The sequence below is a fragment of the Azolla caroliniana genome, unplaced genomic scaffold, assembly GCF_043228905.1.
Source record: "Azolla caroliniana isolate FFs.n. ecotype wild unplaced genomic scaffold, voAzoCaro1.0.p SCAF_16, whole genome shotgun sequence".
NCBI lineage: Eukaryota > Viridiplantae > Streptophyta > Polypodiopsida > Salviniales > Salviniaceae > Azolla > Azolla caroliniana.
This window is the reverse complement of record NW_028230451.1, coordinates 2,460,074-2,485,023: the sequence shown is the minus strand read 5'-3', so window position 1 is coordinate 2,485,023 and position 24,950 is coordinate 2,460,074. Positions and strand designations below refer to the sequence as shown.

General features: G+C 42.8%; 1 protein-coding gene across 3 annotated transcripts; it reads left to right on the top strand.

Moving 5' to 3' along the window:
* Positions 1-4,529: 4,529 nt before the first annotated feature.
* LOC147853559 (uncharacterized) lies at positions 4,530-5,942 on the top strand. 3 transcript variants are annotated; one of them, XM_087331929.1, is made up of 3 exons: positions 4,530-5,169; positions 5,283-5,414; positions 5,559-5,942. In XM_087331929.1, exons 1-3 carry the CDS (start codon positions 4,663-4,665, stop codon positions 5,670-5,672), a joined length of 753 nt encoding a protein of 250 aa, XP_087188055.1. In that variant the 5' UTR covers positions 4,530-4,662; the 3' UTR covers positions 5,673-5,942. The 3 variants fall into 3 exon arrangements, with proteins under 3 accessions (XP_087188055.1, XP_087188057.1, XP_087188056.1); XM_087331931.1 differs by having other exon boundaries at positions 4,530-5,175; positions 5,298-5,414; XM_087331930.1 differs by having other exon boundaries at positions 4,530-5,175; positions 5,292-5,414.
* The last annotated feature ends 19,008 nt before the right edge of the window (positions 5,943-24,950 follow it).

The following is a 24,950-nucleotide window of genomic DNA, read 5'->3' as shown; positions in this document are numbered from 1 at the left end:
CTGCCGGTCCCTCCAATGTGACGCCAAATTCTGCTATCTTAGAGCGTTCCTCTTCTTCCGGGGTCAATCGCTGGGACACATGGTTTGCTTCCCATGTCTGTTCAAAGGCATGAACATGAGCTTCCGCATCCGGATCATGTCTATACTTGGAGTACTGGAACGACATGTCGTCGTCCGGTATCAGTGCGCGGGCTGGCGGTGTTGGTGGTCGTTCCTGGTTTTTCTCCGGCGTCGGTGGTCTTTCCTGATTTGTTTCCGGCGTCGGTGGTCTTTCCTCTTCTTTTGAGGACGGAGGCCTCTCCTCCTCGACTTCCGGTGTCGGAGGTCGCTCTTCCTCTGCTGGTTCTGGAGGTTCCAGCCTTAGTAATTCCGGTTCCGGTGTCGGTAAGGTGTCCGATCCTTCGTCCTCCGGTCCACCCGGGGTTTCGTTGCTGCTACGGTAGTTCGTGTGCACGCTGTATTCCCCTTCGAAATCCGATTCATACGCTGAAAAGGCTTCTGCTTCGCCTTCTCCATTTGCCAACGCCTGGAGAAGGGATTCGGTTTCCCAGAGGCTGTTTAGGCTGTTGTCGTCGTCCGGGTACGATGTTTGCTGTAACCAGAGGGAGTCCTCCGCTACTCTCCGGATTACGTTGGAAAACGAGCGATCCGCTCTAATTTCCTGTGCCGCTTGCTGGAAAGCCTCACGTCTCCTTTGTCTTTCGGCAAGGCGTCGAGTTCGATCTATAACCAGGTCGTGGGTTGATCTAGTCATCCATCCGTGTCGTCGTTCGCTGCAAAAACAGGAATCGTGGTCGCCAAAAACTGTGTTAACTCTTAGGACCGGACAATGGCCTAAGACAGGGTGTCTACGGAAGACACTTCACCAAAGGGGTGTCTACGGAAGACACTTCACCAAAGGGGTGTTACGGCAATAGGATTAGACTCAACGATTAATCCGACTTAATTAGGCTACTTAACAAGATCGTCCTTAATAATCACACACGTAAGATATAACAATGAATGCAGAACGGCAATTAACACAGAGAGATAACAACACTAAGCTTTATTAATTAACCGCTGCTCATTACATTGTATCCGGGCCTTTAAATAGGTTTCTGGTCTGTAGTACAAAATGGTGCCATCCGCACCTGTTCGGGATTGGTCCGGATCCAGAACGGCATACCGATTCCGGTCCGTCCGTCCACACTACTAATAGCTTACATACAACCATTCCTAATAATTAAATAACTCCTTCGTTTCACACTCTAGACTCCTTTTGCCGACCGGTAACACTTGTGGCGAAGATAGAAAGCTCGAGGTTGTTGCTTCGGTGCTTTACCATTTGTACATTTTGACATAGTGATAGTTTGCAGTTTGTGGGTTGCCATGGTTTTTTTTCCCTAGTTTGGGTTTTCCACGTTAACATCCTGTGTTCTCTTCTCTCCATTGTGTCGTGCATTCTAAGCTTGGTTGTGGCCGATCGTTGTTCATCGGGAGCGTGTGTTCTTGTCAACAACTGCCACATGTATTTTTCTAAAGGTTCCTCCTTATGCAGAGCAAATATCACGCAATTCTATATATCCAACTTGGAAATGTTGTGTGAGGTTTTTGCATGTGACACTTGATTGTGGAAAGAGTTTCTACGTGGCCTTGAATTCTTCACATCAAAGTGTTACACTAGAATGGATATCATCCTTGATCTTGTGATTCGACAAGAGCGTGTGGAGGTGGCATTCAATATCATGAACACATCTGAAATTGCAAGGGGGTGAGATGATGCGGTTGGGTTCATCTTGTCATTTCCTTGTAGGTGTCCCAATATGTTGGATTTGTGGTCTTTCCATTTGCTATTCTTGGCATCCTCACTTGGTTGTTTGCCATTGGTATTAGCATCGACACATTTAAGATGGGATATGTTTTTCTTTTCCTTCTCCTTTAGAATAACATATTCAATTGGGTCGTTATATTGCGATATAGTCATATTTGGTTTAGTATAACTAACGTCACTCCATACAATAACCATATAATTAGTGCTTTAGTATTGAGCTCATTCCACACATTGGTGTATAGATGGTTTAGTGCTTATATCATTGCATACCATCATATTTGGTGCTTTATGACAAAGTTTATACTATGGTGAGGTGTGTAGGTTGTTTAGCACTAACTTCATTCTATACAACTATATTTCATTATATGTTGAGGTGCGAGAAATCCAAATTTGAATGGTTGGATCCAATTGAACATGATGCCACTAAGAACATGATACCATCCTTAAATCTAAGAGTCTCCTTAATTTTGATTTGCCATTACAAGATCAGTGAGATGTTTTGGAAATGAGACTTAGTATGTTGTAGGCATAACCTTACAAACCAATTTAATGGTATAAGCTAAATTTAATGGGTTAAGGGTAGGATAGTCAAGAAACTGATTATCCTCACTAGAATTATGACAAAACCATAGGGAACTATGACACTTGGGGACATGTGGCGGTTTACGAGCATTAGATGTTTTGATATATAAAGGGGACTAACTACCTCCGTCATTATGGCACTTGAGACTAGCTACCTATCTTATTTTAATTCATTATCCAACCTACAAGGATAACATAACATAATATTCAATGCCAATGGTATGAGGTGGAATTATGCCATACCTTCTTTTTTATTGCATAACTTGTAGTTTGTGCTCCACTTGTTTCTTATATGATATCATCAGTTTGATCATATGTTGATGTTAGCCTTTGTATTACAATAGAGGTGAGATGAAATGTCTCCTTCTGTTTTCTATATGTACATTTCATCCTTGGTATCTATAGAATCTATCATTGACGATCACATTATTTTTGCATAACATTACCTAGGACTCCAATACATCTTTTAGTCCTCATAGTTTAAACTTTAAACCATTTCATAACCAAATGAAAGGATTTTGCACCCTATGTTCCAAGCCCCTTTCAACAATTTGTGATCATACATATTCTTGACTTTTGTAATATACTTGAATACTTTTGTTTCCATGCGACTACCGATATGCAAGGGAGGTGCATGACAAGATATAAGGATGTTGACGATTTTATCCCTCATTGTCTACATGATAACATTCATCTATTTCATTCCATGCATTGAGATAGTGCCACCCCAAACTTGTTCCATTCGGGTAAGACCAAAATTGGACCACCATAACATTGAATAGTGACAACCTCACCTCCCATCAACATTGACGTGATATTCAAACATATAATAAACTATTTTTATGGGCTTATGGTCAACGCTCATAAAATACATTCCACCTATTTTCCCAATGCATGGACATGAAACTATGACATTTGAACATGGAATGAGAAAGAGAGAGAGAGAGAGATGAGATGAGATTTTAATCACGTGGAGTAGCATTAAATGTTGGAGGGTGCACTTTCTCTAATCACTTTAACGATTTTCTTTTTATTATTTATTTATTGTGCTTCATTAGTCTAGTTCAACAATAGAAAGGCTTTGTTTTCTACTTTACGTTTGACAATTTATTGATCCCCATCTCTAGTATACATATGTACAAATAACAATTTGGGGATAAGATTTGAGCTCAGATTAACCATCCTATTTATCTTCATCATGCACTATACATACATATAACAATTGGGAATAAGATTGGAGTGAAGATTAACCAACGTACTAATGATTTTCCACATGCACTCTCTCTCTCTATATATATACACACACACAGTGGTGGGGATAAGGTTTGAGCTTTAGAATGAATATCAAGGTAAGAAAGTGGACACTACATTTGGTGGGGCCATGGCAAGAGAGAGAGAGAGAGAGAGAGAGAGAGAGAGAGAGAGAGAGAGAGAGAGAGCAGGTGGTCATGGGTTCAAACCACCCTACATTCCAGAGTGGCATCTAGTAAATTAAGATATATTAAGAGATATGTATAGAGTAATAGAGAGGTAAGACAATTAGGCTTCGAACCCAAGACTTAGTGCTAATAGTGTACCAACTTCCTACTACGGTAGTCTAATTACGATTACAAAAGAAGAAGAAAGAAAAAGAGAGAAGGACAGTGAAAGTCATAGATGTGAGAATATCGGAGGTCATAAATTTTCACCAGACAAACTCCAATGATGGCCACTTGCTTGCAAGGAAGGGATTGAATTGTGAAAGTGTACGAAAGCTTTTTTGATACACTGACTAGCTAAAGATGGACGGCCACCTAGAATGGCCACTTGCTTGCAAGAAAGGGATTGAATAGTGAAAGTGTACGAAAGCTTTTCTGATACACTGAGTATGTGGTTAAAGATGGACAACCACCTAGAATGTCCAAGAGTAGAAAGCTTTTTTATCAAAGAAATTTAAATGGGGTGGGGGGGCATTTTATTGCTTTGATTTTCCTTTGACTATTACTGCCAACCTTACCTTTTACAAGTACTAAAGCTGCTGGCATATTGACTTGACCCACCAGAAAACCAAAAACCCAAGACTGGGTCAAAGGTCTTGCAACCTTATAAAAAGAAAACATTCAGTCCATAATAAACTGAAACAAAATTGAAGTCTTAACTCACAAAAAAGAAATTTCCAAAGCTCCTAATCAATTTTCTTCTTGACTTCCAGTTTCAACCCTACATTCAAAATTCCCTGCAAAACCCTAATTCCTTCATTTCACCATCACCACCACCATCAAGTAGATTTCATGGCATTTGACAGCTTGCCGATCTTACGTCGCGAAATCTACAGGGCTGGCCAGAGATTCTTCCAGTACGAATTGAACAAAGACGAGCAAGATGCATGCTTGTCTAAATTCAAGGCTCTGGATGGAAATGGGGACCAAAAAGTGTCACACCGGGAGCTTCGAGACAACTGTGGAATTATGGATTCATCCGTGGCTGCTAGGGTTTGCAGGTTTTTCGAGTTAGTGGACGGCGACGGCAATGGCTTCCTTAACTTCGATGAGTGCAAGGCGCTCTTCTTCCTGTTCAACAAAGCACGTGTCTGCGATGGATGCGAGGGTCTCATCATCCATGGCGGCCTCTCTTGCCTCCATTGCTTGCCCTACCACTATTTCGACTTCTGCTGTTACTGTGTTCATCATCAGCAGCACGACCAGCACTACCAGCACCGTTTTGAAGCCCTTCCAGCATTGATTAATGGCAGCAGCCTTCAGGAGAAGCTTCCACCCGTCATGCCTCCGCCGGCTTTCCTGCAGGTGAGAAAACAAAGTTCACCACATACCAACAGTCTCGTTCTTATATATCTTCTCATGATTATCGAGCGTTATGATTTGTATGTAAATCTCATGTATATACACTTAACGATCTTCAGCAGCAGCAGCACTACCACCATAGCCATGGCTTTCAATCCCTTCCACCCTTGGTTAGTAGCAATCCTCAAGTGGAGCTTCCATCCGACCATCAAGTCATACCACCATCGCAGGGCTTCCACCAGGTGAGAAAACAGCACCACTTATTCATCATTATCATGCCATGATGATGATCCAACATTATAATTTGTATGTAATCCTCATGACATATATACATTTAACATAATTGACCCTAATCCCCCTTCTTTATTGTTGGGTTCCGATTGTAGGATAATGCTCGGACCGATAATCGCGGCTTTATACAGACTACAGGAACTTTGCTGGCTGTTGTGGGTAATGTGGCTTCTGCCGTGATTGCCATCAATTCGTGCTCTATTATGTGAACCAGAGATCGCCTTGTATTGTTGGACATATTTGTCATCAATAATACCCCCCCATGACACTCAAAATAAGTGTGATTTTGGTCAGACATATTAACTGTAAATCTATAGTTATTAGTTATTAGTTATTTCTATGATCTAGTTGTTGAAACTAACTCGAATATTAATCAAACCTAACAGTTTAGTTAACTAAAGGTATTATTAATATCTTAAAAAAGATGTGGCTTGGTACAATTGTAACAATTACATTGCAAGATGCATTTTAAAGGCTAGAGCACATCTGACTCATGTACAAGTTCATGTTTTAGTTCTAATATCCATTCAAGTACCTTCTTACCTTTGTCTTCATTTCCTTCCAACTTATAATTGCTACACTTTTAAGACTTGGCCGGATGATAAATTGTTGAAATATCTATAAATTTGGGTAGTTGTCGATTCAACATCGGATTCACAGTGTTAAACACGTTAAATCACATATGGTGCACCATACTCCAAACTGTTGGGGACAAGCATTAAAGTGCCCTTATCCATATAACATGTTAGAGCCACCATAAGCAAAACAAGACTCATGAACAATGTACATATATATAGACGGGGACAAGCATTAAAGTGCCCTTATCCATATAACATGTTAGAGCCACCATAAGCAAAACAAGACTCATGAACAATGTACATATATATAGACGCAAAACAAGTTTGTGAGTATTACCATCAATACTCCACTCTATGACAATGCTCCACCTTTTATTACATTTGAGTCTCTTTTACATATATCATCAAGTCAAACATATCACTTGATCTACCCTCACTTAGTGAAACCATTTCTTTCACTTTCTTGTCCCAGATCTCATATGGAACCAAGAACATCTAGGGATAATAATAAAATCTACCCATAAATCTTTCACTCTGTGGCATTACCTTTAATTAGGGAAAAGCATCCATGTCCTTTAATTTGTAGTCTATATTCATTGTGTAAGGTAATTATGATCCTTGTGTGTGTAACTTACTTTGTTCATGATAAGAGGAGCACATGAATTATCCAAATGGTGATAAAAAAATTAGAATGCTAGATCTAGATTGTGAACCCACTCTTACTAATGCAAGTGGTGAGCAAACATTGGCATTGTCTCTTTCTCATAGCCCTCGAGTGTATATGGATGGTTTCTAACTAAGCTCTTGGATCTTCAAGTTCTCCCGCCATGAGGATATAATGGTGTGGAGACTCTCAATGCAACCATTGAGTCTCTTCACGACTTAATCCAATGATACCTTGACATTAGCTTACATTTAGTTCTTGCAAATACAAGAGGAGATAGGATCGGTAACAAGTGACACCATATTCAAACCTCATTATATGATCAATCCTGTTTCACTATCCTTATTACAATTAAACCACGTAGTGCCAACACAACTTAAGGTAGTAGACCAAAGGGCCACTTACATTTCTTAGTCTCTTTACTTAGTAATACAAAGAGACAAATTATTTGCGAGTCACGTGGGAATAAGTAGTTTGGTGACAACCATCATGAATCAAAATCTCTTTTTAAAATCACAAATTTCTTGCTGCCTCATTAACATCACAATTCCTTTCTTTTTGTTTCTTTCCCAATCCATTGATTGATATTCATATTCATGTGTTACAATCTTTAGGTTACCAAGCACTACCATGTTGTAACTATACACACGTACATATGGTATCTAATAATAATGTAGTTTGGTGACAACCATCATGAATCAAAATCTCTTTTTAAAATCACAAATCTCACACTACGTTGTCGCGAAGTTTCGTGCGCGTGTGTTACTTGGGTGGGACCACGGGGGTCTTGGACTAGGGAGTACTCAAGGGATAGAAAAAAACCGAGGTTTGCTTTACGACAATACTACTTCCCGACCCCTTCCCGACCAAGGTCTTGTTGCCCTTTGTTTTGTGAGGTTGGTGGCTCTCATTGATCACGACTCGTCGACCTTTCGAGATCACCGCACGAGCCAAGTGATCAAACGGGTACAAGCAAGATGACCACGCAAGATGAACGCACAAGGGGGCGATAACACAAACACGAATGCCCGTAAGTCTTTATGAGGAGGAGAGGTGCATGGGCACGCCAGAACGCTCCCTCGTCACAAGACGTCGAACGTATGAGGAAGACACAAAACACACGCACGAAATGCTCGTATGCCTCTATGAGGAGGAGAGGTGCATGGGCAAGCTCAAACGCTCCCTCGTCACGAGACGACCGAACGTACAAGGAAGACATAAACACACGCACAAAATGCTCGTATGCCTTTATGAGGAGGAGAGGTGCATGGGCAAGCCCGAAACACTCCCTCGTCACAAGACGGCCGAACGTACAAGGAAGACACGAACAAAGAAAGAAGGAAAGAAAGAAACACGAATGATATCGGCCAAAGAAATAAATACTTGTTCGATTCCAACGCAAGAGGACCCTTTATAAAATAGGGTTTGATTACAATGGCAACTTATAGTTAACCACAAGCTCAATCAAAACATAAATACTAAATGCCCTTAAAGACAAGAGCAAATCCGAACACGGCGAAGACAAACACACGAGCACCACCAAAACGCCAATCCTAACAAACCACGACCACCCGAACGGCGAGCACACGGGCTCGCAAGGACGAACGGGGCGAAGCAACGTTGAACCAACGAAGCTTGGGCTCACGAGCACTTCGAGTGCCGACGCGAAGAAGACGAGCACGTGGCGGTGGGGGGATGAAGGGGTATGAGAAGAAGAGAAGTGGTGAATAACGAGATTAAGAGCTCCGAAGGAAAATTGGCGATAGTCTCCTCCTCCCAAAAACGTCCTCCCGAATGAGCCCCCCTCGACCTCCTTTTATAGGAAAAAAAGAAGGGGGGTCGCCAATTTTGTCTTCAATGAAAAAGAAATAAAATTCCTTAAATCACGTTGCATCGTAAGACTAAATTTGAACTATGCACCTCTAGCCAATAGTCAATATGACTATCCACTAGCCCACTAACTCCCTCTTATACAAATTACAATATATAATTCTATCTCTATAAATTCTTAGCCTGTCTCTCCTCTACATTTTATCTCTCTTCTCTCTTACTTTTTGCACGGGCTTCTATGTATCCTTTCCACCCTTTCTTTTCCCTTTTATTTTGCATATGCACAACTAATGGCTTTTGTGTGCACACACATTGCACATGCACATTTTTTACCCCCCCCTTTCACCGGTTTTTCCCACTCTCGAGCACGCCACATCACAACAACGTCACAAAAATCATGAGTTTGCGCCAAATTGTGAATTGTTTGTTATTTGAGAGATAGATAGATAGATAGATAGAGAGAGAGAGAGAGAGAGAGAGAGAGAGAGAGAGAGAGAGAGTTTCCTTCCCTTCCCTTAGTTAGAGTCAAAGACTTGCGAAGTATTGTGTGTGCGTTGTGTGGCTATGGCGACCACTAGCCAGACTGTAGAGCTGAAAGTGGCCATGAGCTGCAATGGTTGTGTTGTGTTGATGGGTGAGGGGTGGAGCCAAGAATGGCTAGCTCCACCCCCCTCCCAAGGGGGTTTGAGTGTGCGGGGGGAGAGGGAAAGAGACACACCGAGAATGAGAGGGAAAATCGAGACAGACACAAGTTGAGGGGTAATTTCACTATTCTTCCTTCTTTTCAGGCCGCATGGGTGGGGGTTCCTTCTTTTCAGGCCGCATGGGTGGGGGTTTATATAGTACAAGATTAGGGTACAAAAAGCCGAATGGGAGGAGGGGGGGTAGTTACACCTACTTACCCCACTCTCTCACATTTGTACACATGCACACAGAAAGCCAAATGTTCATGTGTACACACTTTTCCTCATACATTACATATGTTATGTTTTCACATTACATGTCATAACGACATACATTTTGGCCTTACAAGGATTCGAGCCCAAGATGTCTTAGTCTATAGGTTAGACCTTTAACCATTATACTATCATATATGATATATAGTTATAATAAATGTATTATTAGTTATTACAAGACATTTAGAGTATTCTAGAACATTCTAGAGTATTCCAGAACAATCTACAGTATTCTAGAACATTCTAGGATATTCCATGATTATATTAAATATCTAAAATATTCTAGAACATTCTAGAATACTCCATAAGGACCTATAAATAGGTGTCTATTCATTCATCACAACTCATTCAGTTCAACACCAGTTTGTAGCCCCTTAGCCTACTCTTTGTAATCCTTGCTCTCTTATAATATAAACTCTCTTTCCATTTCTAGTGTTCTTTCTCTCTCTCTCTCTCTCTCTCTCTCTCTCTCTCTCTACCTTCTACTGTCATCTTATAATATAAGATGTAATGTGTAATGTGTCACCTTACACATTACATCTTAACCCTATATGGACTTATACGGGTAACATGTTGGAGCTATGAAGAGAGTCCTAGGGAAATTGGAAGGTGTGGAAACTTATGACATCGATTTGATTGTGCAAAAGTTATTGTGAAAGGAACTCTAACTCATGAGGAATTTTTATCATATAACTCTTAGATAGGTAAAGCCACTTCATATTGGCCGGTCGAGGACAAGGCCGAGAAAGAGGATAAGGTTGAGAAATGAATATGTTGATGGTTTTAAGCATTCCCCATGTAACCTATCATGCCATACAAACTACTGGCATTGTTCAGAATAATGCATTCTTTTAATGTTGTAAAAGTACACATGTCATGGTTTTTTAAGTTTTTTTCTGCTTGGTAACAAGTTCGCGTAAAAGAAACACATTCTCCAATCACATATATTTGATGAAAGAGAGAGAGAGAGAGAGAGAGAGAGAGAGAGAGAGAGAGAGAGAGAGAGAGAGAGAGAGAGTTTTGGGATTAGCTCTAAAGCGTCGTGGACTAGCAACGGGTAATTGCTTTTTTTGCACTGTTCAAATGGAAGATAATACTCATTGATTTATACAATGCCCGATTGCTTCTCAGATTTGGAGTTACATTTCTCAAATTTGGCAAGTTTTATCATGGTGTTATTTGACACCTAGACAGTGGGTGTTTACACAATTTACACAGGTGGACCCAAAGTCAGAGATGGAGATTGTTTTTCTATTTTTGAGATATTGGGGATTGCGTCATAATTGGAATATGCGCAACGCTTTTGTATTCGATGGTAGACATGGAGTGAAAGCATATCTACGAAAGTTGAAGGGAGTACTAATGTGGAAATTTTCTTTATTGGAGCAAGTGGAAATCCTTTCCTCTGTGGAATGTTCGTCTTGCCTATTGGCAATTCAACATGTTCCATTACCCATGTAGTGTAGTGTAGTTAGCGGGTGACCATACTTCATGGTCACACCCATTGTAAGTAGTGTTATTTACACACATTTATTAATATAATTGTGTGTTTTCACCAAGAGAGAGAGAGAGAGAGAGAGAGAGAGAGAGAGAGAGAGAGAGAGAGAGATTAATGTCTTCTAAGACCAAAATTGGCCAATGAGACAATTGGTTTACAATAAAAATGGGGTATTTACCCATTCATCGAAAGTAATAATAAAAATAAAATAAAATAAAATAGAACGTAAGCTAAAGAGTTCTAGCAAAAAAAAAAACATGTTCTATAAGGAAATGACTTTATACTAGTCCTAGTTTCATTTCCATCCAAGTCTCTCAAAAAGAAGCGGGAGGTCAAAGGGTTTCGATGTGGAGGTGGCTCGTGGTCCCAATGTAAAAGATACCACAACCATAGTTGCTAGGCAGCGTAGCTCATGTTCCCTTATCTTCTTAATTGTTTCTACTCCACATCGAGTTGCTTTGAAGCCCAACATCCGAGGGCATTTGGTTGTCCTTTGCATTTCTGCTTCCTCAAGAGAGAGGCCGAATGGTGTAGGTGTGTTCACATTCATCGTCTCCCCTTGTTCCTGAAAATTTGTATTAGTTACATGTTGGTGAATATTAAAATGATTATGGTTAACATTTTGTAGTTTTTCCTCCCTATGTTTGTTTTAGCTCTAAGATATACCTACCTAGTCTCTTTATATCCTGTGTATCTAATAGTTTGGAGAGGGTGGGAGAGGGTCCTAGTATGTCTTGGTATTTCGCCCTTATCTTGGCATAAGTTGGACACTTGCATGTAAAGTGATAAACACGTTCGCGTTCACAAGTGGAAGGATCGCGCATAAATGGAAGGATAAGGGAAATTTTAGGGCTTTTTCAATGATTTTACAAAACACATTGATACCAGTATCATACATGTTCAAACATACTATGAAAAAGGTTAAAAATCCACTATTTTCGTGATTTAGAAGTAACTAAAAAAAGACGAATTTCAAAAAGTTACATTCTCAATTTATATCACAAACTTTACAACCAATGTTATTTTATAAGAAACGATTTTTTAGAAATCATAAGAATTCAAAACACATGCTTTTATATTACTCGATTTGTTACAAGCGGAATGTAGTTACACTTAATAGCCAAATATACATTCATGATCACTCCTTTACGGAGAATCACTACTATAACTAATATACAATGACGATTCCTCCTCATCATCCTCGGATGTACCAATCAGTGCATTATCTTCGTCATAAACCAAATGGTTTGACTCTAGATTATATGTAGCAGATCTCGTTTGCCTTTGACTCGAGCCACCTTGTAGACCTAGTAATTTTTCTTTTATTATATCTATTGTTGACTTCCTTAATCGTCCGGCTTTTGTAAGTGTGAAGTCGTACACGATGATATCCACATCAGAGATATCAAGGGTCGAGGTGTTACGAATGTTTCGCTTCCTCTTCCTACCTCCCCTTCTTGTTGGGCATTCAATCATCTCCAATGTATACTTACCTGTAAAAGCATTTGCACTTCTAGTGTTGTACCAATGAACATTTATAGACTTGATCGTGTTTTCTATTTCATGCATTAGCACTTCTAGAATTTTACCAACCCAAAATTGGTGGCCATGTGAGTTCTCATCAGCCGACGTTGCAATCAACATCCCTGCGGTGAGCTCTTGCAAATTGCCTTGCCATCTAGCTTCGACTGCTTTGGTCATCCTTGGTCCCACATAAATGTCTCTTTGTTGTGGATGGACTAAGCTGTCATTAATCACATTTACTAGTTGCTCCGGAGTTCTATTTACGCGATCATGTTGCAGCGACCATGTGAATGGCGTTTCCAAATTCCAATTATCAACAGATACACAATTGTCTATAATTTCTTTCTGATCACTATAAAATACATCCCACTATGACGTGTCTTGTTGTGCGGCATATTTCTTGGAGGCCTCAATATGCTTTCTTTTTTCTTCTAAGGCTTGGAGCCATAACCGTTTTTGTTCTGATACCAAGTCACTCTGCAACTGTCCTTTCTTCTCAATTGGCATTTGCTTAGCTCCATGGACAATTGTACTCGGCATACAAAGTAATAACTGGCAACCACCTTCAGGTTCCCATGTTGTAGAAGATGAATATTGTTTAGCATACAAAAGTGTAGAACCACTTATTCCATTTTTCTTTATCATAAAAATGTGATTGAAACTTATATTGTTTAACTGAGCAAGCACTTTAACATTCCCACCACCCCCATCTAATATATATCTCTTAAAGTCATATACCTCCTTCAAGTGTAACACTTTTGGGCGTGGTGTATATGCATCACAAATGACATCAAATAGTTTAGGTAAAGTGAAAGCATCATGCCGAGACAACTGTCTGGAGAATGTGCTAAACATCTGATCTATATGGTCATGTGTGTGGCCAACCAAAAGGAAATTGACTTTCACTTTCCTAAACAATTCTAGGTTGACCAACATACTTAGATAGCCAAATACAGTTGAATTTTTGTTCTCTCTAGCAGTATTGTCCAATTGAATGTATAGAACAGGGGGGAAAGATTGGCCCCAAGACATCAAAACTCGGTGAATCACTGTAACTGTTAGGTTAGGGACATTGTGAACATTGGGGTAAGTAATGAAGACGTGAGGTCGAACAGACCTATTATAAGCCAAGCATCCCACCAAGTGCATTTGAACAAGGCACTCATCATTGACATCTTTGGGGAGCCTCCGCATATGCGGCAAGCATGTCTTCTTCTGGTCCATGCCATCTATCATTAAGCACATGTATTGTTCGGGCCTCTTCAAACACTTCTCTCTATGATGCATCGCCTTCTTTCGTTCTAAGGATTGTGCCTCACGATGCTCTTGTAGTAACTTCTTACTCGTATCCTTTTCCATTGATGTCTTTGCACCTTTAGCCAAACTTTTAAGATTTGCACAAATGGAGCAATACCCCATATGTACTTTACGAGGAATAATAACATTTGAAAACCGAGCTCTCCATAATCTTGTGAATTGGCTATAGGTGATAGACTTATTACGTGAGCCCAGCATATCAGATCGATAGACATCATAAACTTCCCGACGTGTATAATTATCAGAAAGGTGCATCCTACCTGTAGTGGGCATTACTTCACAATTTAACTGAAAGTAAGTTTTCATCCAACCAATAACATGTCTTCCAATTGCACCTTTCATACTTGGAACCTCTTTACAATTGAGCATCTGATCCCCGCTAAGTAGACGTTGTTGTACTCTGTGTAGCCGCATGTTACTAACACATAACGCAATTTTGAATGCAACTCTACATATCTGTTGCGCATGGAAGATATAATATTCGAATGATACTTTGATCCCCGTACATTTGTCAGATACTAGTTGCATATGTGACCCGAGGTAAGTGTCTTGCTCATCACCGGTCATCGAAAAATAGTATCGCCTTAATTCTCGCAACTTTGATTTTCCAATCATAGACATACAACCACGGGCACAACATATTTTTTTGACATCAAATCCAATCTGTTTATCTGATGTCACCAAGCTAAATCTAGCCAGACGAATTCTTCGTGGGATTCTTCTAATATGCATAGGGCTCCCAGATTTCTCTTCCTGCATAGAGGTTGGTGTAACCTTGTTACAATCTAATTCTCTGTTCTGACCATCGCCAATGTTATTCAATGTTTCCTGGGCACTACCTTCATTCTCCGTATCTTTATTAATATCGTATTCTTCAATAGAGAACTCTTCACATGTGTCATTATTTACATTCCTTGTAGATGAGCTCAGACAATATTCTTCGATAGAATATGGTGAGTCAGTCGACAGACAATATTCTTCAATCGAATATGGTGACTCTGTCGACAAACAATACTCTTCAGTAGAAAACGATAAGTCTGATGACAAACAATATTCTTCAATCAAGAACGGTGAATCTTCACTCATGGCTTAAGGTCTAGATAGGGCTCTGTAAGTTATGTGCTTAGGGTAAGGAAAAAAACTAATAAGCTCCTCTCTAAACATATACTCCTCTCTAAACATAAACTTCTCTCTAAACAAAAGCCAAATCAATAGAATGTCTATATTATGTAATATTCTATTAATACAATACATAAAAATTTATTTTTAATAAAGTAATTGTATTTAAAATATCAATTATTATATAAACTACATCTATATGAAGTTAAATCAAGTATAATATAAATGTAATCATTAACAAGCCATGAATATGTTGGATTAATGTTAAAATCATTGGCTAATTAATGGCACCCATTTTGATATAGAACCTCTCACTCATTGGTTCTTTAATGCTCACCATTTTAAATATTAGACTTATCAATCATTGGTTAATTCATGCCCACATCTTTAATACACAACATTTGAGATTCATAAAAATTGTTGCTTTTAGTAATCAATCATTGGTACATTCATGAACGTCTATCATTGTCTCCTTCATGACCTTTGAAGTCATTGTAGGTTGTTATGACTATAAAAGATTGATCAATATGTTAGTTTGACTTTGTAATCATTAATGCAATCATAAGTTACTCTAGTTAATGTGACTGTGGTTACCAACTAACTATCCTCAAACTTACCAACCTTGGTTAAGGTGACTATGGTTACTTTAACCAATGTGGTTGTTAAGCGTTGGGATAACAACACAACCAGTCACAAATAAGAACGCATCAACAAGGACGTAGTACGAAGAGGAAACGGCAAGAGGAAAGGAAAGCAAAGAGACGGCCAAATGTGAAAGGCCCATACCCTAAACGTGAAAGCTATATAAACCACATAGTAGTGGCTTTGTGGGGGTTCTCCCATTGGTAAAGATCTCCTATTGATTAGAGCTAGAGCTTCCTCTCCTCTTTCTTGTAAACCTTTGAGCTTAAGAGAGATTAGTGAAGTGTTGAGTTAGAGAACACTAATCTCTCCCCTTGTTGGTGCTAGACCTCTTAGCAAAGAGGGTTAATAATAGACATACTCTTGCTTCTTATTGTCTATACTATTGATCTATTGTTTATGAGAGAGAGAGCTTGAGAGAGTGAGAGAGATATCGTGCTAATCATTTACTAATCGTTGAGTGAGTGTGAGGCTCGGAGGTATCCGACAACCATCTCCGCCCGATTCGCCATCAAGAGGGTATACGCCGATCCGAATCCCGCACGACATCGAGGAGCTTACTCCATCGATACATAGATCCTTAACATCTATTTGGCGCCGCTGCCAGGGATACGACCGACGCTTGAAGCCCATTTTCGAGTGGTCAAAAACTCGGAGGCAAACCACTCAACGAAGGAAGAAATCGCAAGAGAACCACCATTTTCTGTTTTTTTCATCATTTCATAGTTTAATTAAGTCCCATTTTCTGTTTTTTCATCATTTCATAGTTTAATTAAGTCCCATTTTCTGTTTTTTCATCATTTCATAGTTTAATTAAGTCCCATTTTCTGTTTTTTTCATCATTTCATAGTTTAATTAAGTCCCATTTTCTGTTTTTTCGCTCGGTTAACATTAAACATTGTGGAGGTTTAGGCCGTTACGGGGCAAGCATAATCACCGCGAGTCTCGCGGCTTATGATCACTCCACGGGTCACAAAGCGACCGTTGGCGCCAAAAAGTTTGAATTTCCCACGCAAAGCTCGTCGAAGATTCATCCTTCGACGAAGATTCATCCTTTAACGAACATTCATCCTTCGACGAACATTCATCCTTCGACGAACATTCAACCTGCGACGAAGATTCAACCTGCGACGAATCTTCAACCTTGCGACGAAGCTTCGCCCTTCGACGAACATTCAACCTTCGACGAACATTCATTCTTCGACGAACATTCAACCTTCGACGAACATTCGTCCTCCAACGAAGATTCATCCTTCGACGAAGATTCAACCTACGACGAATATTCATCCTTCGACGAAGATTCACCCTTCGACGAACCTATAAAAATTTTTAAAAAAAAAAAAAAAAAAAAAAAGCTTGACCAGAAAACATGGCCGGATCCTCATGGACAGAAATGTTCAAAACCCGACCTGCATGCCTAGAAGAGTCCACGCAAACCGACCAAACCCACGATGCTGGCCCGCCTAACCCGACTCAGTACCACGGAGGGTGGCTAACTCCGGGGATACTACCAAACATGAACCTCCCATCGAGCCCAGGAACTAAAGCACTTCTCAACACACCCCCACTACAGGAGAGCCCAATGGTAGACCCACTCAGTGTAGAACAACATATACGAGACGCAGCGCAAGAGTTACGAGTGATAGAACACGAAATCAATCTATGGACGGTACAACTTGCGAAAGGAGGACAACCGGAAAGCACCACTCGAGATATCGAAGCTGCTTTGGCCGAAAGGAAGGATAGATTCACACGAGTGCAACAAAAACTTCACCGCCTAGAAACATCGTCGCACATACACCGCCGAAGTCAGGAGCACAGCCTCGTACCGCGTTCGAGCACAACGGGTGATAGCCCGAATGAAACCCGTGCACAACGACAACCGGCACCACCATGCATGGGCACAATCCCTACACCTGACCAAGCTACCCCTACACCTCCAAACGCCGAACTCGCACTAGCGCTACAATCCATACAAACTCTTGTAGCATTGATGGAAAAAGAGCGAGCACCCATAGACCATCTGAGAAACCTCACAAATGACAGTGGGAAGAGTGCTTCCATTTCTAAACTAGTACCTCGTTTCCTCGGTTTCGGCGATGCCTATGACCATGTCGAGAGGTTCAAACAGATTTGCCGCGCTTACGAACCCCTCACAGAGATCACCAAGGTAGCTGCGTTTGGACTCACACTTGACGACCAAGCCGGCATCTGGTTTCAAACCTTAAATGAAGACATTGCCGCCGATTTCGAGTACGTCATCGAGGATTTCTTGATAAACTTCGCTCGTCGAGGGAATAAATGGAACCCGATTGACCAACTTTTCGCCCTCAAACAAGAAGCAAACGAAACGGTCAGGGACTACATACGTCGCACAAAAAGCTTGCATCATCGTTGTAGTCCGAACGACAAGATGTCGGATGACAAGTTGATGAGCCGTTTCATTAATGGGTTGTTTGATACGACACTCCAAAATTTCCTGATTGCCCGGATGTGTTGATCGTTTACTGAAACCTGCACAGTAGTGATGACCTTTGAAGATTCGATGAGTGGATTACACATACCCATTCACGCACCCACGAACAACCGCGAGAAATCCTCCGACCCCACCCCTGCTCTACCCACACCACCGCGAACACCCCGTATAGAAAGACCCCAAGCATACGCCCAACGAGAAAATGTAAGGTGCACGGTATGTCACGGACACCACACGGGACATGAGTGTCCCCTCCTTCATCAACGACGGTCGCAATACTGTAAGTGGTGCAAAGCTTTCGTAATGCATACGCAAGAGAACTGCTGGCAAGCCCCCACTGGAAGGTACGGCCAAACGCCAATGGTGGAACACCCACGCTCCCCCCCACCACTTAGCCGCCCACCACTACCAGCGATACTCCCTCAACAACCCCCACTACCGCGCATCGGTGCCCGCCTCGCTGAACTGGAGTATACCACAGATAACCAAACCCAGGTCAGAACGAGAACCCCCGAATATGAAGACCCGTACAGGGAGTATGGCATTGAAGAAGAGGTGTTATCCCATTTTGTGGATTTTGAAGGTGACCAAATACCAGTGTACGTCCTGAGAGGGGAACAACGCGGACCCTCTATGGGATACCGCAACAACAATGGTCTGAGGAGGTCAGAATTGAAATGCTTCAACTGCCAAGGCCCGCATATGGTTAGCGAGTGCCCAACCAAACATGAGTACTACAACCAGATGGCCCAACAACCACGACACCTCCCACTCGACACGCCCCCACAACCATTGGCGCAAGGGCCCACCCAACAGTCACAAGACCTCATCGAATGGTTCCAAAGAGAAGCATCATGCCCAGGGTGTGGTAAAGAACACCTAGTACTTGATTACCCGGAAAAGAAGAAAAGGGTCGGCACAAATCTGTTGTCCATTGTGCCATCCACGATCGGTGCCAATGTCATCACACGAGCCCAACGAGTAGCGCACAATTTAAAATACCAAGATCAAGGTCTCCCCGTGACCGCGCGTAAGAGACGCAAATCTAGGAAGAATAATTCCACGCAGACCTCAAAACAAGATCAAGAACCGGAGGGAGACACAGAAACATTACCCGTCAATCCAAATCAAGAACTACCAGCACACCTAGCGGCATACCAAATCCAGTAGCTGAGAAACAAAAAGTAGAAGAATATATCAAACTCATACACCACGAACAGTTTGAAAAATCACTTAGCCTCCCCAGCTTAAACTTCGAGCAACTAGAAGAATGGGTAAACCCCTCACCTCCCCCCTTCGTCACACCAACTGACACCCCCGTTTGCCATCCTACCTCGATCAAATAGGTCAACACAACTCTACTCCAACAAATCTTAAATTTAAGATTGCGACTCACATTACGCGAAGTGCAGAGCTACATTGGCACCTTCACCACTGACAACCCCCTGCTACGACCACTACTCGCCAAAGAAATAGAGTTCACGCTCGAAGAACTACTCAAACTCGACGTTCAACCATGGCATGACGTCCTCCGACGCCTCAATGGTGGCCTATCGGCGGGATATGGTGAAGGGATACACACCCACACTCCTCGCACGTCCACAGTCACCAAACAACCCGAAGGACCGCCAGTCGATGTCCACGAAGCCCACTTCGAGAGCGACGACACTAGTTTCACTCTACCAGTCTGTGTCAATGGTAAGACGTGTGATGCCATCATCAACACCGGAGCAGGGGTAAGTATCGTCAGTTACGAATGTTGGTGCAAGTGGGGGAGCCCAAAAATGATGCCTTCCGAGGTCAAACTACGAATGGCAGACGGGTCCATCCAAAGACCGGAAGCCATGATTCCTTCGCATCACTTCACTATACATGGAGTGGAGTTCAATCTCACCTTCATCGTCACAAGATCATCCAACCATGTAGCCTACGAGTGCTTACTAGGAAGACCATTCCTACATATAAGCCGCCTGGTCATGGATTTTGGGAACGATATAATCTATATGCGAAAGGACAACAAAACCTTTCGCATCAAAGCGTACACACAAAAAGTGCATGAACAAGAAGGTAGCCCTCTCGTAGACGATTGGTCAGAAACCACTGAGTTCGAGACCAACCTCCTAGCGTGCAACCCCGCGAAGACAGTTCAACTCTTGACCAGAGGCCAACACTTTCCTCAAAACCCCACCACTTCCAAAGAGGAGAACGCACGTGAGAGAGACGACCAATCCGTCACCTCCGAGACGTCAGAAATGAATTGGGTGCATGCTCTCGCCACAACCGACGCAATGTATCCTATAGGTACAAAGTGTTGCGACGAGAACGGAGAGACAATCTCGTGCTTCAACATCACCACCCTAGGTCCCTGGCGAAAAGACGTAGACGTAGAGGACGAAGGATGGGTACAACGAGTCACACATCCAGGTGACGTCACGACCACTCAAGAGGCGGTGACGGAAGCGGACTTCCCAAAGCATTTCAAACTCTATGAACAAGGGAGTAGGGCAGTGGCTTGTAAGAGACCGCAACGCAACCCCCAAGGCCTAGGAGAAGTCTACGATGGACCAGCAAGGGTGAAAGAAATCAACCTTGGGAAAGGGGCAGAATCTAAACCGGTGTTCATAGCTACAGATCTCCAACCGAACGAGGAGGCGTCCTTGATCACTCTCCTCACGGAATTTAGCGACGTGTTTGCATGGTCATACGTCGACATGAAGGGAGTCCCAGCCGAGGTCGTCACACATAGTATCCCCATGCGAGCCGACGCCCACCCAATCCGGCAAAGGCCACGTCCAATGAATCCTAACTACGCCCAACAAGTGAAAGCCGAAATCAACAAAATGTTAGCCGCAGGCATTATCTACCCAATCGAACGAACTACTTGGGTCTCCCCAATTGTGGTCGTCCCAAAGAAAAACGGTCAGATACGCATATGTGTAGACTACCGCCAAGTTAACGAAGCCACTATCAAGGACAATTACCCGGTACCCTACATCGAACATTTACTCGAAAGAACCGCGGGAGCGGAAGCGTATAGCTTCATCGACGGGTTCTCCGGGTACAACCAAATCTCGGTGGTCCCTGAGGATCAACACAAGACCGCTTTCGCCACGGAATTTGGTACGTTCGCGTATAAACAGATGCCTTTCGGACTCACGAGCGCCTTGAGCACGTACCAAAGAGCAGCAGACCATATCTTTGCCGCAAGGTTACGCCAAGGGGTGGAGTCTTATGTTGACGACTTATGTTGCAATTCGAAATGGCATGACCACTTGGGGCTACTCCGTTTGACGTTCGAAAAATGCAGAACCTATCAACTCTCTCTCAACCCGCTCAAGTGTCAGTTCTGGGTCAAGCACGGAATAATATTAGGACACGTTGTGTCCCGCCACGGGATCTCGACAGACGAGGCAAAAGTAAAACTCATCCTCGACATGCCACCCCCAACGAACGAGAAACAACTACAAGGGTTCATGGGATATGCGGGTTACTATAGACGCTTCATTAAGATGTTCGCGGACAAGGCTAGACCTTCGCTAGTCGCCAGCTAAATGCCGCGGAACGAAATTACTCCACGACGGAATGAGAAGCTTTGGCCATGGTCTACAGCATAAAGAAATTCCGCCACTACCTGTTGGCATCCCAGTTCTCGTTTTTTGTAGACCATCAGGCCCTACTCTACTTAGTAAACAAAATTCATGCCACTGGACGCATCTCACGAACTCGAATTCGACTTCAAGGTACTAGTGAGAAAAGGGAAAGACCATGTACTCGTCGATCATTTCTCCCGGATTCCCAACGGAGAAGAAGCCACTGGGGTTGATGATGAAACACCAGATGCAACATTATTTGCGATCGATACCGTACCAGCATGGGCATCAGACATAGTTCGCGTCCTAACCGAAGGAGCGTCCTTCCTAAAACAACTACCACGAACACACGCGCGCGTCTTGCTAAAGAAATGTGGCCCCTTCACGATGCTCCGAGGCAATCTGTACCGTCGGGGTAATGACGATCTACTTCAGAGGTGTATAACAGACCATGATGTCGTCACCACCCTCGAACAAGCTCATTGCGGGGGCGGAAGTGGTCATTTCAATCACGAGACCACTGCGCGCAAGATCCTTCAGTCCGGCCTATGGTGGCCAACTCTCTTCAAAGACACAGACGCGTACGTACGTCGCTGTGACGAGTGCCAACGTTTCAAACACCCGCTAAAAGCGGATTTTAATACGTTAAACTCGGTGGTGGCATGGCAACCATTCGAGAAATGGGGTATCGACTTTATCGGCCCAATCAGCCCAACTTCCAACCTCAACCGATACATAATAACCGCCACCGACTACGCCACCAAGTGGGTTGAAGCGAAAGCTTGCGTTAACGCCGACGCGCGTAGTACTGCCAAATTCCTATATGAAAATGTCATCGTACGGTTTGGATGTCCGCTCGAAATCATTAGTGACCAAGGCTCACATTTCTTGAACGAGGTGATAGCACATTTACTAGGCGAGTTTATGGTGACACACCGCAAAAGTTCTCCTTATTACCCTCGATGCAACGGACAAGCGGAAAGCACGAATAAGGTGCTATGTGCAGTACTCACAAAGATAGTCGCTGCCTCCCGATCTGATTGGAGCACCAAACTCCAAGCAGCATTATGGGCCTTCCGTACTTCCTACAAAGTCACAACTCGCCACACACCATTCAAACTGGTGTACGGGCAAGAAGCAGTATTACCCATCGAGTTCCTTGTCCCCAGCCTCAGGATCGCCGTACAGGAACGATGGGAAGGGGACCCCCTCCCGTCACGCCTAGAGAACCTAGAACGACTGACAGAAACTCGCCTTCTCGCATTCCAGGCACTCTTGGCAGAGAAAGCCAATAGAAAGGTGTGGCACGACAATAAAGTCAAGAACAAAGACCTCGCAGAAGGCGACATGGCCCTCAAATTCTCCTCTCAACAACACAAGAAGAAGTTGAAGCTACGGGGCGAAGGCCTGTATGTGGTTTCGGAGGTTACCAAGACAGGAGCATGTCGCCTACACACGATCGAAGGTTTTGACATCCCCGGGTTCATTAATGGGAGCAAGCTCAAACGTTATGGACCCCTCACACTCGAGGCTCTACTCACGGCTCGGCAACGAGAGGTAGAGGCCAAACTTAAAGCCTCCGAAGGCCGAATGGCCCGGCTCGAAACCGACCTGCGCAACACGCAAGCGAAATTGAAGCGACAGGGACACGCCCATCCGACAGCCATGGCTCGGGCGGCCAACTCTAATGATGGGACAATACAACTACAATGTCGTGTCGACGACATGCCTTTGACGGCGGTAATCGACACAGGAGCATCGCTAACCCTTTTCTCCTTTGAAACATGGAGACGTCTAGGTTGCCCAAACCTCGAAGTGTGCAACGACAACTTCCGTGGCTTCGATGGGTCTACGTCATGTTGCCTGGGAATCTTCGGGTGTAACATCAAGACAGAATACAACGCGCACTTAATCCAAGTTCGGGTACTCCCACCCGGAGTGATGCACACACAATGCCTCCTCGGTTTAGATTGGTGTCGCATAAGCGAATGTCTCCAATCACCCAGCAAACACATCGTCTCTTTTCAAACAGGAGGTGGGTTGAAGTCCGAGGACCTCCTCGCAACAACACTCGAATCACATCCCGTTGTCCTCGCTGACCCCCAAAGCGTGGAGCTACCCAAACAAGCAACACACCGACACCCACCGGCTGCCCATAGCCAACGCGACACTAACAATAGAACACAGACACCCAAACTACGAGAATGGGTGAACGTCCATACTGTGTTCGCTGAAGGCCCACGCTACGGAGAGCGTGCGGTATGGCGAGTCAGGAAAATACTCACAACCGCACAAGGGTGGCACAATGGCGCCAATAGGTTCTGGGTCCCGAAACGAAGCCGACTCCCCAGTCTCGATCATACCACGCCTGCAGGGGACATCGATGAACCCCAAGCCGCGGAGTCGCTCAACCAAACAAAACGCCAACACCCACTGGCAACCCAAGACCAGCGCGACGTTGACGTCAGAACACGGACACCCAAACCACGGGAATGGGTGAATGTTCACGTTGTTTTTGCGGACGGGCAACGTTGTGGAGAACCCGCCATTTGGCGAGTCAAAAAGACACTCACAACAGCACAAGGTTGGTACAAAGGCGCCACTAGCTTTTGGGTCCCGAAACGAAGCCGACTCCCCAGTCGCGATCATACCACGCCTGTAGGGGACACCCGAAAAGCACACACATCAGCCCGGTATCCCGCCCAGGCTAAAGCCATAGGAAGCGACAAGCCTAAACAACGGAGAGACCGAACACCCCGTAGGAAGGTTTCACAAATCCTCCCCACCCCCTTAACAAATATGCCGCAAGTTTGGATCCTTAAAAGTCACGGATCCGAAACCTCACACGATACCCGAGTGACACTCCTTCCACAGTCGCATCCTCAAGGTTCCTCAAAAGCCCTTAATTTACCCAATCCCCTACCACGTTCCCCAGAGACCCCGTTTAGACCGCCCTCACCATCGGTATCCGAATCCTTTTTTATTTTTTATTTTATTTTTTATTTTATTTTTTGTTTTATTTTTTATTTTCTATTATTTTTGTTGTTTGTTAATTTTATTTATTTATTTATTATCTATTTAGTTATTTTTATTTTTTAATTAATTAATTTATTTTTAATTTTTAATTTTTTTAATTTTTTTAATTTTTTTAATTTTTATTTTATTTTTATTTTATTTTATTTTATTTTATTTTTTATTTTTTATTTTTTAATTTTTAATTTTTAATTTTAATTTTTTTTTAATTTTTAATTTTTTCTTTTCTTTCATTTTTCTCCTTCTTCTTCTTCTTCTTC